Source organism: Aquarana catesbeiana, linkage group LG03, assembly GCF_042186555.1.
Source record: "Aquarana catesbeiana isolate 2022-GZ linkage group LG03, ASM4218655v1, whole genome shotgun sequence".
Lineage (NCBI taxonomy): Eukaryota > Metazoa > Chordata > Amphibia > Anura > Ranidae > Aquarana > Aquarana catesbeiana.
Window position 1 is genome coordinate 704,826,016 of NC_133326.1, and position 15,921 is coordinate 704,841,936.

At 44.1% G+C, this 15,921-nt stretch overlaps 1 protein-coding gene across 1 annotated transcript in view; it reads right to left on the reverse strand.

Moving 5' to 3' along the window:
• LOC141134342 (proteinase-activated receptor 1-like) overlaps window positions 1-3,865 on the reverse strand; it is a 139,934-nt gene extending 136,069 nt beyond the window's left edge. Inside the window, exon 1 of the mRNA XM_073623913.1 lies at window positions 3,811-3,865. Within this exon, the coding sequence (XP_073480014.1) occupies window positions 3,811-3,865 (55 nt within the window). The remainder of the gene's footprint in view (window positions 1-3,810) is intronic.
• Window positions 3,866-15,921: the final 12,056 nt, after the last annotated feature.

The window sequence follows — 15,921 nt, forward strand, 5'->3', positions numbered from 1 at the left end:
CGCTCCACAGTAGGTGTAGGCCGCGCTCTCTGGAACACCTGTGCACAGGTCCTCACAGGCAGGCCATGCGTCCAGAGGAGCCCTAAGATGGCCGCGCGGAGTTCTTTTATAACCCACCCATCATGCATTTCAGTACTGAGTGTTGCTGGGTAAAATCACTCAGCATTCTGGGTAGGTAGGTTAATGTGAAAAGTAAACAACAGTCACTTCCTGTCATATTTTCTCACATCCTTGAATAAGGAAAATAAAATACAGTCCATTCACCAATTTAATCACTAGATGGTGCCACATACTAAATTATAATACTGTTCATAGGTTAACATTGTATTAGATAGATAGATAGATAGATAGATAGATAGATAGATAGATAGATAGATAGATAGATAGATAGAGATTTATTGAGATATATATCTATATATACAGTATATATATATTTTTGAACACACTGTGACCAAAGCGATATAACACTGTATTACTCTGGCGAAGTGATTAGGGTTTTTTTTATAAATTATGATTGCTTATAGCAGTGAATTACAGTGCTATAAGAAGGCATTTTACTAAATGACACTGATCTTACTAAATACCTCAGCCTGTCTGCTTTCCAAAAAGGGGTCATTTGGGGGTATATGTACGGTCCTGGCATTTTAAGAAGGCCCCATGAAATCGATCTGTTTTCAAATATACATCCCATAGTTTGTAGACTCTGTAGCTTTCACACAAACTATTTAAAATACAGAATTTTTTTTTTTTTTTGTCAAAGACATGTAGCAGAATACATTTTGTGCATTCTGGCCTATTAAAGAGACTGAAATGCAATCAATAATTACAGTTATTGATTTATTTTAATGGATGGATATAATAAAATTGTAAATGTTTTATTTTTGAGACAGATTTTTTTCTCTTTCATTGAATCACAGATCACAACCATAAGCAAGCTGCTCATGAATGTTTAACCCATTCAGTGTTGCCAACCGTCAGCATTTTTACTGGCATCCAGTAAAAAATGGGTACTTTTCTCCTGCCAGTAAATGCCAGTAACAGGAAAAGGTTGCCAGTAAAAAATATCACTGTGGCGCTCAGCTCCTAACTGCACATGCTGAGACCATCCGAGTTCCTGCTACAATGTGTTCAGGCAGTGCTGGGGGGGCGCCGGTCTAGCAGAGGCGGAGTGTGTCGTGTGATGTCATGGTGCAAGGGGGCCGAGCAGAGCGGCCAGAGCCTCTTGTGCGGGTTTGTGGGTCAGAAGCAAGGCAAGCCGGGAGTGGGACTGTGTTTGGACTGGAGTGGACTGAAGGGATCACCAGGCGTTGAGAGAGACTGTCACTGTGACTCAAGAGGGGACATGTCGTGTCGGTGAGGTGTCATCATCATCTGTGCTTAGGGTTGCCACCTGTCTTGGACTCACCCGGACAGGCCGGGTTTTAAATCATGTGTCCAGGTTTCAGTCCACCTGAATCCTAGACACATAATTGAGACAGGAATGTGGCTCAGAACAGGGCCTGATAGGAGGGTGAGGAGGCACTACGTGCGCCGCATTACTATTCTCTTTGGAGTGCCCAAAGGTGTCCCAGGTCTGCTACAATCCTATAGTGTATAAAAAAAAAATTTAATCAAAAATGTAAAAAAAAAGCTGTGTGCGGGTTTGGCTTGAATAAAAAGTGGCAAACTTATCTGTGCTGCTGCACACTGCTGTCAGTGTCACTGTGATGAGTCTATTTCATGTGTGTGTACCTGTCCATTCTAACTTATTGCCCTCCCGAGTCCTGTCCCTGAGCTACTTACTACTGTACATTGCAAATAAAATAAGAAATATGTTATTTGCTCTAATATCCACCTTAAATCACATTGCTAATTGCATATTGTACGTGTTTATACCCTGAAAGCCATTCACAACTCTGCCCCGAGCTACGTCACCAATCTTGTCTCCAAATATCACACAAATCGTCCTCTCGGCTCTTCTCAAGACCACCTACTCTCAAGCTCTCTCATCTCCTCCTCCCATGCTCATCTCCAGGATTTCTCCAGAGCCTCTCCCATCCTCTGGAACTCGCTACCTCCACCGGTCCGGCTATTCCCTACTCTTGCTACCTTCAGGCTATCCCTGAAAACTCATCAGCCTATCACGTCTCCAACTAATCTCCTACCACTTCCATTAGCTCGTTCCCCACAGTTACAACCTTTTGTACCACCTGCCCCACCCTATTAGATTGTAAGCTCTTCTCTTGATCCTCCTGTGTTTTATTGTATTATAACTGTATTGTCTCCCTTTTGTAAAGCGCTGAGTAAACTGTTGGCGCTATATAAATCCTGTATAATAATAACAATAAATACTGAAATTTGCACTTAAAACTGTAATTTTGTAACTTTTGGAAAAACGCCAGTAAATATTTGGCGGTGCCAGTAAATTTTGGGTGTGATGTCAGTAAATTTCAAACTCGTAGGTCGGCAACACTGAACCCATTCATGACAGCTAATACTATTGCTTATACAGTGTCTTCAGCAAACTGTTTGGGGGCTCTTTAGAAGAGGCTTCCTTCTGGGATGACAGCCATGCAAGACCAATTCTATGCAGTGTGTGGCGTATGGTCTGAGCACTGACAGGCTGACCCCTCACCCCTTCAACCTCTGCAGCAATGCTGGCAGCACTCATATGTTTATTTCCCAAAGACAACCTCTGGACATAATGCTGAGCACGTGCACACAACTTCTTTGGTCGACTATGGCGAGGCCTGTTCTGAGTGGAACCTGTCCTGTTAAACCGCTGTATGGTCTTGGCCACCGTGCTGCAGATCAGTTTCAGGGTCTTGGCAATCTTCTTATAGCCTAGGCCATCTTTATGTAGAACAACAATTCTTTTTTTCAGATCCTCAGAGAGTTCTTGCCATGTTGAACTTCCAGTGACCAGTATGAGAGAGTGAGAGCCATAACACCAAATTTAACACACCTGCTCCCCATTCACACCTGAGACCTTGTAACACTAACGAGTCACATGACACCGGGGAGGGAAAATGGCTAATTGGGCCCAATTTGGAATTTTTTTTTTACTTTTGGGGTGTACTCACTTTTGTTGACAGCGGTTTAGACATTAATGGCTGTGTGTTGAGTTATTTTGAGGGGACAGCAAATTTACACTGTTATACAAGCTGTACACTCACTACTTTACATTGTAGCAAAGTGTCATTTCTTCAGTGTTGTCACATGAAAAGATAGAATAAAATATTTACAAAAATGTGAGGGGAGTACTCACTTTTGTGAGATACTGTATATACTATAGTTTGTAGATGCTATAACTTTCACACAAACCAATAATATACACTTATTTGGATTTTTTTTTTCTACCGAAGACATTTATGAAGAAATTTGATTTTATTGAATAGGTTTTATAACAGAAATTAGAAAATATAGGTTTTTTTTAACATTTTTGGTCTTTTTTCGTTTACTTAATAAAAAATAAAAAACCCAAGGGTGATCAAATACCACCAAAAGAAAGCTCTATTTGTGTGAAAAAAATGAAATAAATTTTACCTAAGGCATCAACACTTGGTTACTGTTCTGTTTGTATTGTTACTGGTTATTCCATGTAAGAGGCCTATTAGTTTGTGGCATATGTTTTGTCATTCTCAAGCCACTCTCAGTCACTGGCCTTGGCGGCTGTTCACTGTTTAGTGAGTTTTCTATTACTCAATAAAAATATTGTGAAATAAAAAAAAATTATATCAATTTAATTTGGGTAGAGTTTTGCATGACTGAGCATTTGTCAGTTAAAGTAGCACAGTGCTGAATATCAAAAAATTGTATTTGTTGTATTACCTTTGAACCGCATGTAAATTTGAACTTTCCCCAGGAAAAACACACTGTCCTTCATGTCCTATAAAAAGAATAGTACAAATTATTCCATCAATACAATTGTTACTAGTTGCTCCCACATATTATATGTATTACTGCTTTTGCAATGCATTGAGTCATGTTATTGTAGTGCCATTCTTCTCAACCTTCTTCCACTTTCATTCCCCTTTACAGCCCATTTCCATAAATTGTCTCTCCCCCACCCCCCCAGGACAGAGGGTGGAGTAGGGGTTGGAGATAATAGCGGTGTGATAAGTAGAACCATTCTCCAAGCTGTAGAGAGTCAGCCTGGGGCAGGGTTAAGAAGGGGTTTTTGAAGAGGGCAGGCACTTTCCTTTCAGACCTGCTTATTACCAGCTGAGCTGAAAATGTGAGAGAGAAGTGTGTTTGGAGAGAGATGGCTGTTGAGCTATCAAAGCTGAGAGGAGCTTGAAGCTGGAAGGACCCCTGTTACCTATGACTTGATCCTGCTGGGTGAGCTTGCCTGAACTGGGACTTTGCTATGTTATATGCTGTGGCTGGGATGCTGAGCATTATTTAAAAGGACTGCCTTATACTGCTAAGAAGAGTTTTTGTGTTGTTTGAACTGCCTATAAAGACAAAGCTTGTCAATTTTCTGTTGCTTTTTGCTGAATAAAGCCTTTTAAGTGGACTGAACTGTCTGAGCCGGCTTGTCACCCCCTGATCCCTTACAAAGCTTGTCCTTCAGGAGCAGCAAAGTCCTAGCACTGATCTTAGGACAGCTGGGTGGTAGTGTTGGGAGAAAGTAGACCTGTTCATTTTGTTCCAAATTAATATTTGGACCCATTTTTTCGTTATTTGCATATATCCGAATACCTGAATTACAATATAAACAAATTTTTCCGCATGCTCCAAATAACGAAAAACAAATTTGTTCAGAATTTCGGAAATTCTAATCAAATTTTACATCGAATAGTAGAATTCTAACTACACATATTGCTGAAATCAAAGACTGTGAGTGTGTTATTAGAGAACCATTTCAAAATAATGCTGTTTTAGTCAAAGGATAACTAAAGGTTCAGTTTTTTTTTTCTCAAAACAAACATGTTATACTTACCTCTTCTGTACAGTTGGTTTTGCACAGAGTGGCCCCAATCCTCCTCTTCTGGGGTCCCTCCATGGCGCTCCTGGCTCTTGCTTTTCTCGAGTGCCCGTTGGAGAGCCGCTCTCCCTTGGGGCACTCGTGCGGGCGCATTCCTATGTCCTGCTGCTGCGTCACAGACAGCAGGACTCTGCCCCACCCCCCCGGCTCTCACGTCATTGGATTTGATTGACAGCAGCGGGAGCCAATGGCTGCGCTGCTATCAATCTATCCAGTAAGCACCAAGACAGTGGCTGGAGCTGGTGTGCTTGTCCCCATCGCGGGAAAGACAGGGTTCAGGTAAGTAAAAAAAAGTAAAGTAAGTAAAAAAAAAACCGTAAATTTGAGGAAAAAAAATTCAAAAAATTCTGACTATGAATTTCGAATACAAATTCCGATTGCGATATCGGAATACGAATCCCGAATACAAATTGAACAAATCAACCACATTTAATGAAATTAAATAACTAGATTAACGAATCAAAATGAAATAAAGCAAATTTTATCGTCATGCACATGTCTAGGAGAAAGATGGATGTGGAGAAGATCTGTAAGAGCCGCCTGACAGTTTTCTCAGCCCTCTATGATGCTATTGTACACTGTAGACTTTGCAGAGATAGCGAGTAATAAAAGTGCAGGAGCAGAGGGAGCCAATCTCATCACTCTGATAGCATTGCTTACTTTGTAAGCTCACCAGGTGATGACAAGTCTGCTGTAGGTCCCTCACTAATAGGAGGACCATCCAGGAGAGGATAGAGGACATATGAGAAAGACTATCCACACTCCACTGGCCATGTCTGCCCCAGTTAGTATGCTCTGCTCTCCTACATGGAGCCTGTACCTAATGGGGCACAGTGATCTGCTCTCTGCAGGGGAGCGGACAGCGCAGTCAGCAGAGAGAATGGAGCAGCTGGCTGGGATGGTGAGAAAAGTTGGCAGGAATTGTAATTAGCAGCAAGGATGGGAAATGTTATCATAATGGGGGATTTTAATTATCCAAACATAGACTGGGTGGAGGTAACCATGCATTCATCTAAGGCTCGCCAGTTCCTAAATGTCTTGCAGGACAATTTTATGGGTCAGATGGTAGACGCACCAACTAGAAATAAAGCGATACTGTACTGATTACCAACAACACAGACCTGATCACGGATGTGGAAATATGGGGCAATTTAGGAAGCAGCGATCACAGGTCAATTGGCTTCAGTATAAATCACACAAATAGGAAACATAAGGAGAATACAAAGACACTGAATTTCAAAAGAGCCAACTTCCCTAAACTATGAACCTTGCTGGAAGGCATAAATTGGGATAAAAGCTTAGGAACAAAGAACACGGAGGAGAGATGGGTTTGCTTTAATAACATATTAAATAAGGGCATTAGCCAATGCATTGGGTAATACATTTAAAAGAGCAAACAAAAGTCCTGAATGGCTTAACTTCAATGTAAAAATGCATATAAAAGCAAAGGAGAAGGCCTTCAAAAAATACAAGGTTGAGGGATCATTATCAGCATTCAGACTTTATAAAGAATGCAACAAGAAATGTAAGGGTGCAATTAGAACGGCTAAGGTAGAACATGAAAGACACATAGCAGAGGAGAGCAAAAAAAAAACCCCGAGAAATGTATGTAAATAGTAAACAAGGGAGGACAGACCATATTGGCCCCATAAAGAATGAGGAAGGACATCTGGTTACAAAGGATGGAGAGATAGCGAAGGTATTGAATTTATTCTTCTCCTCAGTCTTCACAAGGGAATCGGGGGGGCTTCAGTAACCAAAACTGCAGTGTTTTTCCTCATGACACATCACAGGAAGCACCTCCATGGTTAACAGAGGACAGAATTAGATGGCTTGCACCCGAGGGTACTTAGGGAACTCAGTCAAGTAATTGCCAGACCATTGTTTTCCAGGATCGCGCTGGAAACATTCTCGTGGGCAGGTGCTGTAGCTGCCCTTGCATCGTATTTGATCCATCGGACCAGCATACAGACGAACGGGCTTCCCGATTTGAAACATGTTTTAAATCTAAAGTCCATCAGATTTTCGACCGAAAAGGTCCGTCGGAAGTCCGATGAAGCCCACACACGGTCGGATTGTCTGACGGATTTGTTCCGGCGGACAAGTTCGGTCGAAAAGTCTGCCCGTGTGTACAGGGCATTATACTGACATATAATCACACACATAGTTGGACTTGATGGACTTGTGTCTTTTTTTTAACCTCACCTACTATGTAACTATGTAACTATGTAACAGACAGCAAGAGGAGGAGCCGGGAGATCCAAAAACTGACAATGCTGCCTGTCCTGGAGCAGGTGATTCAGGTGCCTCCTAGCAACCAACGATACTGAATTGTTGAGTGACACCATCACTGATTTTTTTTTCTTTTTCACATACCCGTGGGGGTGTGCATACTCCAAATTGGGAATCACTGATATCTAGTGATATCTACTGACACCTAGTAGGGAGTGTGGTGCCACAGAAACTTGTTTAGTTATACCCCCTCCTGTTTAGTGCTAGTTAGTACTGTCACTAGCCAGATACTCCTTGCTCTCTTATCTGGTTAGCACTTACCCCCAAAGGAGCAGTGCCACACACAGCACCACACACACTGACACATCTGGCTGAGCGTGTAATATATATTTTTTTCCAATAATGTTTATTGCGAGGTTTACAGATAACAGAGAGCATATAACTTAAGAACAACTGTATACATCAGACATTGAGATCCCATAATGAGTGAGGCATGTGGTTAGATACAATTGGTAAAATAGGGTGTAGGTATATATGACACCCAGTGCACCGTATTAACAGTCGGGAACCCGGTTAGGAGTATAGTCTGGTCTCCCTCGACACCCCAACTGGGATCAAACTGTGTCGGGGAGGGAGACCATACCTCCCACCCTCTGTTCCTTCCCAAAGGCACTAATCTAGTTACAAACCGTCTGACATATTAACACTGAAGATGTGATACAAATCAGCATGCATCTAAACCTCCTGTCCTGTAACCGTATTTGCTGATTGTACATTGTGTTTATGGTGAAAAGGTTCTGTTTGAAGATATCTATGTCTCCTTGACTCTAAAGATAAAGTATCCTTGGTGGTTAAAGAAATCTACATTGAGTTTATCGTGACCTTGGTTTATCAAGACTGCTGTGTTATCCTTATGAGGTTCGAGCTAGTCATAAACAATTGTAGTTCTTTAGTATGGTATGGTAACTTGTGGATTATAATAAAGGTAGAAGGAAATATGGACTAGCGTAATTGGGGTCTCAGGGTGAAAAAGGGGGAAAGGACCCATGGCAGCCGGGAGAAGAACATGAAGAGGGGTGAGGGAAAGGGAGGACAAGGTTTCCATTCTCCTCCGCTAGGGATATTGGGGGCTTAAATTAATTGGTTAGGTCATGAGTTTGGCGTATTTGTCTGTCGTAACAAAGTGAAGCCAGCATGACCATATCTTGGTAAATTTGGGCTGAGTCTCCTTTGCTTGGTGGACAAGCTCCTCTATCTCCATGTATTTTTTTTTATGCGTTAGAGACATTCTGCTATTGTGGGGGGGGGTTAGGGTCTTGCCACCAGGATGGTATACACATTTTTGCTGCATTTATCATGTGCATGGCTAGAAAACGATAATATTCTTTTATAGGAGTGGTGGGGTGATGTATTAAAAATTGTGCTGGGGAGAGGTCTAGGGAGAGTGTCGTATTTTGAGTGGTAATGTGGTGGAAATTAGGTGTCTATGAGGTTCCTGTTTGCAGCATAGGGTTTTTAAAAAATGGTGTTGGCGAGACCAAAATGGAGTACTTTTGGGATTGGTTAGGAAGTGTTGGATTTGGACTTAGGTCCATAAAGGAATTGTGTGAGTTGTCATTTGGGACGATAATGAAGGCCAGGTCAAAAGGTGTCCATTGTCGAAGAAGTGTTCTGCTCGAAATTTGGCGTGTGGCCAAACGTCATTTAAAAAAGTGTCTGCCAAGCCCGGGGGAAACTGTAGGTTTTTATCGGATGGGGGTTAAAGGGCTCAGTGTTGAAGAAATCTTATGTTTCACACAAGCTTCTTTAAAGATGTGTAAAGTATTGCTGATTAAGGGGTGGGATTTATACGTTGGTTGGATGTGTGCTTGATCTGTCCATGGGAGCTGGTGTAGAGGTAAAGTGGAAAAAGAGTGTTCAAGTTGAACCCAGTCTTTGACTTCGGAATGTATTTTCCATGCTCTATGGCAGGGGTGCCCAACCAGTGGCCCGCAAAGCTCTCTGATGTGGCCCGCGACCTCCTGCTCTGGGATGGCGGGCTGGCAAGCCCAGGTTGCAGGTTGCCTACCTGCAATGCCAGAGCATCAGTGTTGTGAATAAAGACAGTGGTAGAGAAAGCAAGCAGCTGTGGAGCAGAGCTACATAAGCCAATGTTTCCTGTATTTCACTGGCTCCTGTCATAGGCAGAGTGATACCAACTGCACTCTGCCTGGGACAGCAAGTTTATTACCAAAATCAGTGTATGTATGGACATATCTGTTCTGCAGTGTTTACTGGGCTGCTTTCAAACTGATCTGCAGGTGTAGTGCATTGCACCTGCGGCTTACCCGCACTGAGCCATAGACTTCTGGTTTTACCTGTGGGTTTGGTGCACTTTCAGAAAGTGCACCACAACTGCAGGTTATAATAGAATTCAATGGTAAAGTACAGATAACCCACAGGAAAGCCAAAGGTGCACTGCGCTGTACTCACAGTGTGCGTAGACTGCAGACCATCAGTGTAAAAGTAGCCTTAGGCCCCTTTAACAAGATCGATCACTTCAGGCTCCCAGCTCTGCCACAGCTGAGACCTCAGAGAACAGCTACACAGTCCACAGGCTGCCTCAGATGGGTAACAGCCTCCTAAGGCTTAGGAACCCTCCCTGCCAAGGAAAGCACAATCTCTCCAGGGAACCAGACTATTTATCAACTCCCCAGCCAATTCTAGACACTTCTTTCCAGGGATTGGGTAGGGCATGATAAATATTCAGACTGGTTATTTGACTCTCCCAGCCCCATATTCCGGAAACTTCTTCCAGAAACAGAGGGAAGCAATCAAACTATCAGCCTATGAAACCCTGAACAGACCAAAGCAAACAATTACTGTTCCCTTGACCCCAGAAGCACTAAAAACTAAATTTGTCTACTGTCCTATGGTAGGAGGGTCCTATAGATATATAGTATATATTAGTGGCAGTGGGACCCCGTGCTACCTTGAGGATAGCTTGGTTTATGCCAGATTTTGGAGAGACAGGCATTCTGATTGCACAGCTGTGTGCTGGGCTATTTAGTTGTGACCTGACTATGGCTCAGGGCCCCACCCAACAGACAAGAAGTCTGTGCATGGGAGTCAGGTGGATTCCCATTCCACTCTAGGAGTCAGAGATGCATGGGGCAGCCATAACATGCATGTCTGCAGGAGGCAGATGTAGTTTGTGACAACTTTAGTTTTCTGTGCTTTTAAATAAAAGTGGTGCTACCATGCCCTTACAAAAATAGTTTTGGACTGGTGCACTCATTGAAAATGCACCTATCGCTTGAGTCTGATCACCCCAATCCTACATACGGTGCAGGTATTGCTTTGGGCAGAGATGGAAGAGTTCTAAATCCTCGTATACCAAAAACGATGAGTAGCAAGAAACTGTGTGTTTTCCAGCAATGCTGCAATGAGCAGCTAATCAGTGGAGTCTGCATGTGAAAGTGTGCTGCTTGCAAGTCTTAAAGAGACAGTATGCCAAATTATCCTGTGTTAAAAGGAACTGTGTTAATAAGTGTTGTGTGCCTGACTGCAGAGATGGGGCGGCCATAATGCAAAAAGGAAGCAATGTTTGCTAAGATTAGAGACAGAGCTCTGTGGCTGGAGGGGTTGTTACCAACTGATCGAGCCCCATACAGGCCTAAACAGAGTTTATCAAGGAGAAAGAGGGCTGCGGTTGCCTCTAGCAACACTGGTGCAAGGAGACCAGTTATGGAGATACAGAATTCTAAGCTTTCAAGAGGATGCAGTGTGGGAAGCCTGGACAAGACACTCAGGGAAGAGTGCTGTTTGTGGAGCAGTGAGTGGGGGCATGCAGTCTCCAAGTTCCCCTTGTCCCAGGCTCCAGTACAAAGTCGCCTAGCAAAGCAAAGGTCTGCATTTGTGTTTGGAAAGCCTGCTATAAGTTGCCAGGAAGTTACCAGAAGTTTGAGAGGAGTGCGGTTCCCAAAGCAACGCCTGTGATGTCAGGTCTGTGGACCGCAAGACAAAGATATTGCCTACAGAGGATTGTGGCAAGTCTTAAAGCAACACCACTTTGTGGAGAGAGAAGTCTACGTATTTTGGAGAGCCAGCAAAATGCAGCTGGGGGAGCACCGTTTCCATTCGCAACAGGAGAAAATGTGCCAATGGGAAGGAGGAGCTACAGGAAACAGTTGGCCCACCGTCCCCATAGAGATGCCAGTGAGATTCTGCATGTTGGGAGAGTGCCATCTCCCATAGCAACCATGGAAAGTCTGTATACAGAAAAGAGGAGCTACAGCAGAGAAGTGGCTATGCTTTCCCTTAGAGATGAGAGTGAATTTGTTCCATGCCTGGAAAGTGGTCAAGTAGGGCACAGTATTTTTACTTGCCCCAGATTCTGGAATACAGCTGAGCGTAATGATTTTGAGGAAAATCCTGTACCTGCAATCCCAGGTTCTTGTTCCAAGGTGGTGTCTGTTGCTGCTGGCAACAAAGAAGCTGTTTTTCCTGCAGGGGATGTTGGAGCGTCCAAGAAGGCTGCAATGTTGCCCTGTGTCCATGTGGGGGCATTAGCCTGTGAGAGCACAGCCAAGAAGGGACTACTTCCTCAATTGAAGTGTTCATTACCTGCCAACTGGAATGGTAACACTGTTCCTATTTCATGTGTGAGAGAGACTGAGTTTGTGTTTAATGCCAGTGAAGTAGTGGCAAGTCCGGTGAGAGGACACGCTACCAAGAAAGACTTGCTGCTTTGCAGGGGGGAAGCACAGATTAATGCTAAACCCACAGCAAGACTGAGAACTGATAATGACTTGTCTTCAGGCAGTGTACTCTTTAGCAGGAAGACAAGTGGTAAAAATGAATATAATCTGTTGCTCACTAAAGTGATTAAAAATGCTGATGGTGAAAATGTGGTGTAGCAATAACTCTCAGTGGAGCCGCTGGTTTAAAGCGGGCTTTTTACCTTCACTCTCGATACCTCTGTTTCACCGGCACCGGGTCTAGGGTTCCGTTGAGTTTACTTCTGGACGATGTAAGCACCAAACACTTGAGTATGTTTTCCAATGCTTTAATGAACAAATAAAGGAAGTAGCAGGAAAGAGGCAGAAGGAAAGCTGCAGGGAAGCTCAAATACCTTTCCTTAGTATTTTTCAGAACATTCTTTGTAATTGAACACTTGTAGTTGAATGCGCTCCCCTTGTGGGATTCAATCTTTGCCCGCCTGGATAGACCTCTCTCACTTGTCTAGCAGCCAGTAAGTAGCACGAACAAAAGTCTCTGCCACAGACTTATTTGAAATAAAACCCATATGATCCTCTGCCACAGGATGTAATGGTTTGCGATGAATGTCAGACACAGTACTTGAACCTTTAAGCCAACCCGGCAGTACTATACAGTAAGACTACTTCAGGATACGTCCTCCAACAGAGTCACCAGGCCCCTCTCCAGACCAGCACTCTGCATGATCCTTCCATGACGGGTCCTTCCCTGGGATCTTCTCAGTTGTCCAGCTTCTTCACTCAGGATAGACAGCTCAGGACCATTCCTCTGCTGCTGTGGTAGGCCCCAGACAGGCTTCTGGGCCCACCCACACGCCGCAGCGACGTGGGCCTCTGGAACGGAGGACCACGAGGTGGTACTCTTAACACATACCTGTCGGCCAGGAGGGTCAGCAGGTGGCTGAAAAAAACCCCCAGAACACGGCGTCTGTCCCATAAATACCCTCTCCCAGAATGCAACTCGGAGGACCACCTCCACCGAGTTATCTCCGTAACAGAGGAGCACTCATGAGCTTCAGCTTCAACACATTGCTTTTCCAACACTGATTCATGGTGACAATGACACCCACCGGCACAGTGTGGAACCACACGCAACGTCAGCCAAGCTGGAACAGAGGCAAATATAACTTCCTATAATAAGTAACCCACTAGATTTACCTATCAGCGGTAGATTAAAATTTACCAGCGCTACAGTGGTATTGCATCCAGATATGTCAGGGATGACGCCTGAGAAATGTGTGCCATTGCCCCTAGCAACTGTGACAGGTGCAGCAGAGGTGTCCCTTGAGACCGTACAGGAGCTCATGGTGTCTCAGCTTGGGGTTTCCCAGGACAACTATGCTGCCGCCCCGATGGGCGGGTGTGTTTCACATGAGGTGAAAAGTGATGTACTAAGTATCCTACAATCTCAAACTTCTAATGTGCTAACACAGCCTATACAAGGCAGGAATGTGGATGATGATGTTGAAAAGTGTATTACTGACAATGTTGATGATTTGGTGTCTCCCACAGTTACCATGGGCAGTGCTGCAGAGTCCCAGGAAATCTCACGAGGAATCCCTGTGTTGGAGCCAGCGGTGGTTCAGGACAGTTCTGATACTACTTGGGTGGAATACAATGGGAAAACAGATCAAATGGTGGAGCATGAATTATCACAATCTGATGTGGTTGACAGTGACTGGAGCAGGATGTCTTCTGCCAAACCACTCTGTCCGCCTCTGTCTTCTAGGGTAGATGGAGCAGTGCTATGGAGTGCTGGTGATTGGAGCACAGACAGGATAGACTGGGAGGGGTGGAACAGGGAAGTGCTTGCAATATTTAATGAAGTAACTATGCCCCACCAGACTAGGTTGGGTAATAGTGAGGTGGACACTATTGCTGCTGTGCACAATGGAGAGACTGCAGAGCCAGTAGTCACAAGTGCATTGGCTGTTGCAGAAGTTAACCCCCTCCAGTCGGTTGAGAACCACTGCACTAGACCTCATGTAAAGGAAGGGCCCGGAACAGACGCAGCAGTAGTGGGAATTCCGTCCATCACTCACAAAGAGGTGCAGTTTGAGGTACCCCTAGACATTCTGATAGGAAATAACAGTGGTTGTAACTGTAACTAGAAAGGGTGTAAACCCATGTGGAATGTTGTCTCACAGTGTGCTGGGTTGCTTCCTACTGATGTGGTGTATGAGAAGCACTCTAAAGCACTGTCGGGCAGGTCAGAGGTATTGGTTGAGGTACCAATGGACACAAATGTTTAAAGAGATTGGTGTGGAAAAATGTGGCCAAAAATGTTCATTGGTAGGACAGTTGCTATTGGAGTGTTGGACAACAAGGGGTCATGTGAAACTATGGGAAGGTCCCATAGGGAGTAACTGCTTACCTGAAGGTGGTCCCTCCACAGACACTGTCTTAGCAAATGAGGGGACAAGAGGTCCTGATGACAATGATAATAATGAGTTAAATAATCCATTGTTGAACGCTACTATTGAGGTTAAACAGAAGGATGTGGTGTTAATTTCATATGGTTTGGTTGCCAAGGGTAACCACACAAGGATAGTGAACCTAAGAAACAGATGTTGGTTAGTGTTGAGTCAGGTACTGAGAGAAGTCAGTCCCTGACAGGTGTCATGGAAGTGGGTCCCCAACAGTCCCGGGAGAGTAGGTCTGGGGGAGGTAAAAAGAAATAGAGGGCCCCCGAGGCCAGAAGGTAGAAGGGATAGTAGAGAGATTAGTGGGAGCCCATGGTTCAGGAAGAAGTGCTTGTGGAAGCACACCAGGAAGAAGATGTGGGTGGGATGCCCCTTTAGAAAAAAGGTTGGGCAGGTTAGGGCTCTTGCTGCTGATAGTTGGCACAGAGGTAACAAAGTGAAGTGCTGGTGAAAACATACCCGGAAAAAGAAATGAGCCTATGCAGCTAATGGCTGGCACAGAGGTGTCCCATCCATGGTGACGGGTTTATGTGTTCCTCCCTTTGGTTCGAAACAAGGGGGGAGGATATGTGGCAGTGGGACCCCGTACTTCCTGGAAGATTTCTGGTTTACGCCAGATTTTGGAGAGACAGGCACGCTGATTGCACAGCTGTGTGCTGGGCTATTTAGTTGTGACCTAACTGTGGCTCAGGGCCTCACCCAACAGACAGGAAGTCTGTGCATGGGAGTCAGGTGGGTTCCCATTCCTCTGCAGGAGTCAGAGGCTGTATGGGGCAGCCAGAGCATGTATGTCTGCAGCTGGGGGGAGTAGTTTGTGACAGAACAGCAAGGAGCTGATCGTAAGATAGGAGAGAGCTTGACTCTTTTGGTCTGAGGAGCAGACCTAAGGCCTAGGCTGGAGGCCTGAAGCAGCCGTGTGGCAAGAGAGTAAGCCAGCAGGCTGAAGTATTTTGATTGTACAAGATACAGTAATGGTGGGACCCCCCCTTTGTGGACTACTGATGTCTTTGTAAACTTTTCCATGCTTTTAAATACAAATGGGCTACCATGCCTTTAAAAAATACAGTTTTGGACTGGCGCACTCATTGAAAAAATATATAAATACATAAATAAATTAAAAAAAAAAAAAAAAATATATATATATATATATATAACAGTATCTTACAAACGTGAGTACACCCCTCACATTTTTGTAAATATTTTATTATATCTTTTCATGTGACAACACTGGAGAAATGACACTTTGCTACAATGTAAAGTAGTGAGTGTACAGCTTGTATAACAGTGTAAATTTGCCGTCCCCTCAAACTCAACACACAGCCATTAATGTCTAAACCACTGGCAACAAAAGTGAGTAAACCCCTAAGTGAAAATATCCAAACTGGGCCCAATTGGCCATTTCCCCTCCCTGGTGTCATGTGACTTGTTAGTGTTACAAGATCTCAGGTGTGATTGGGGAGTAGTTGTGTTAAATTTGGTGTTATCGCTCTCACTCTCTCATACTGGTCAATGGAAGTTCAACATGACACCTCATGACAAA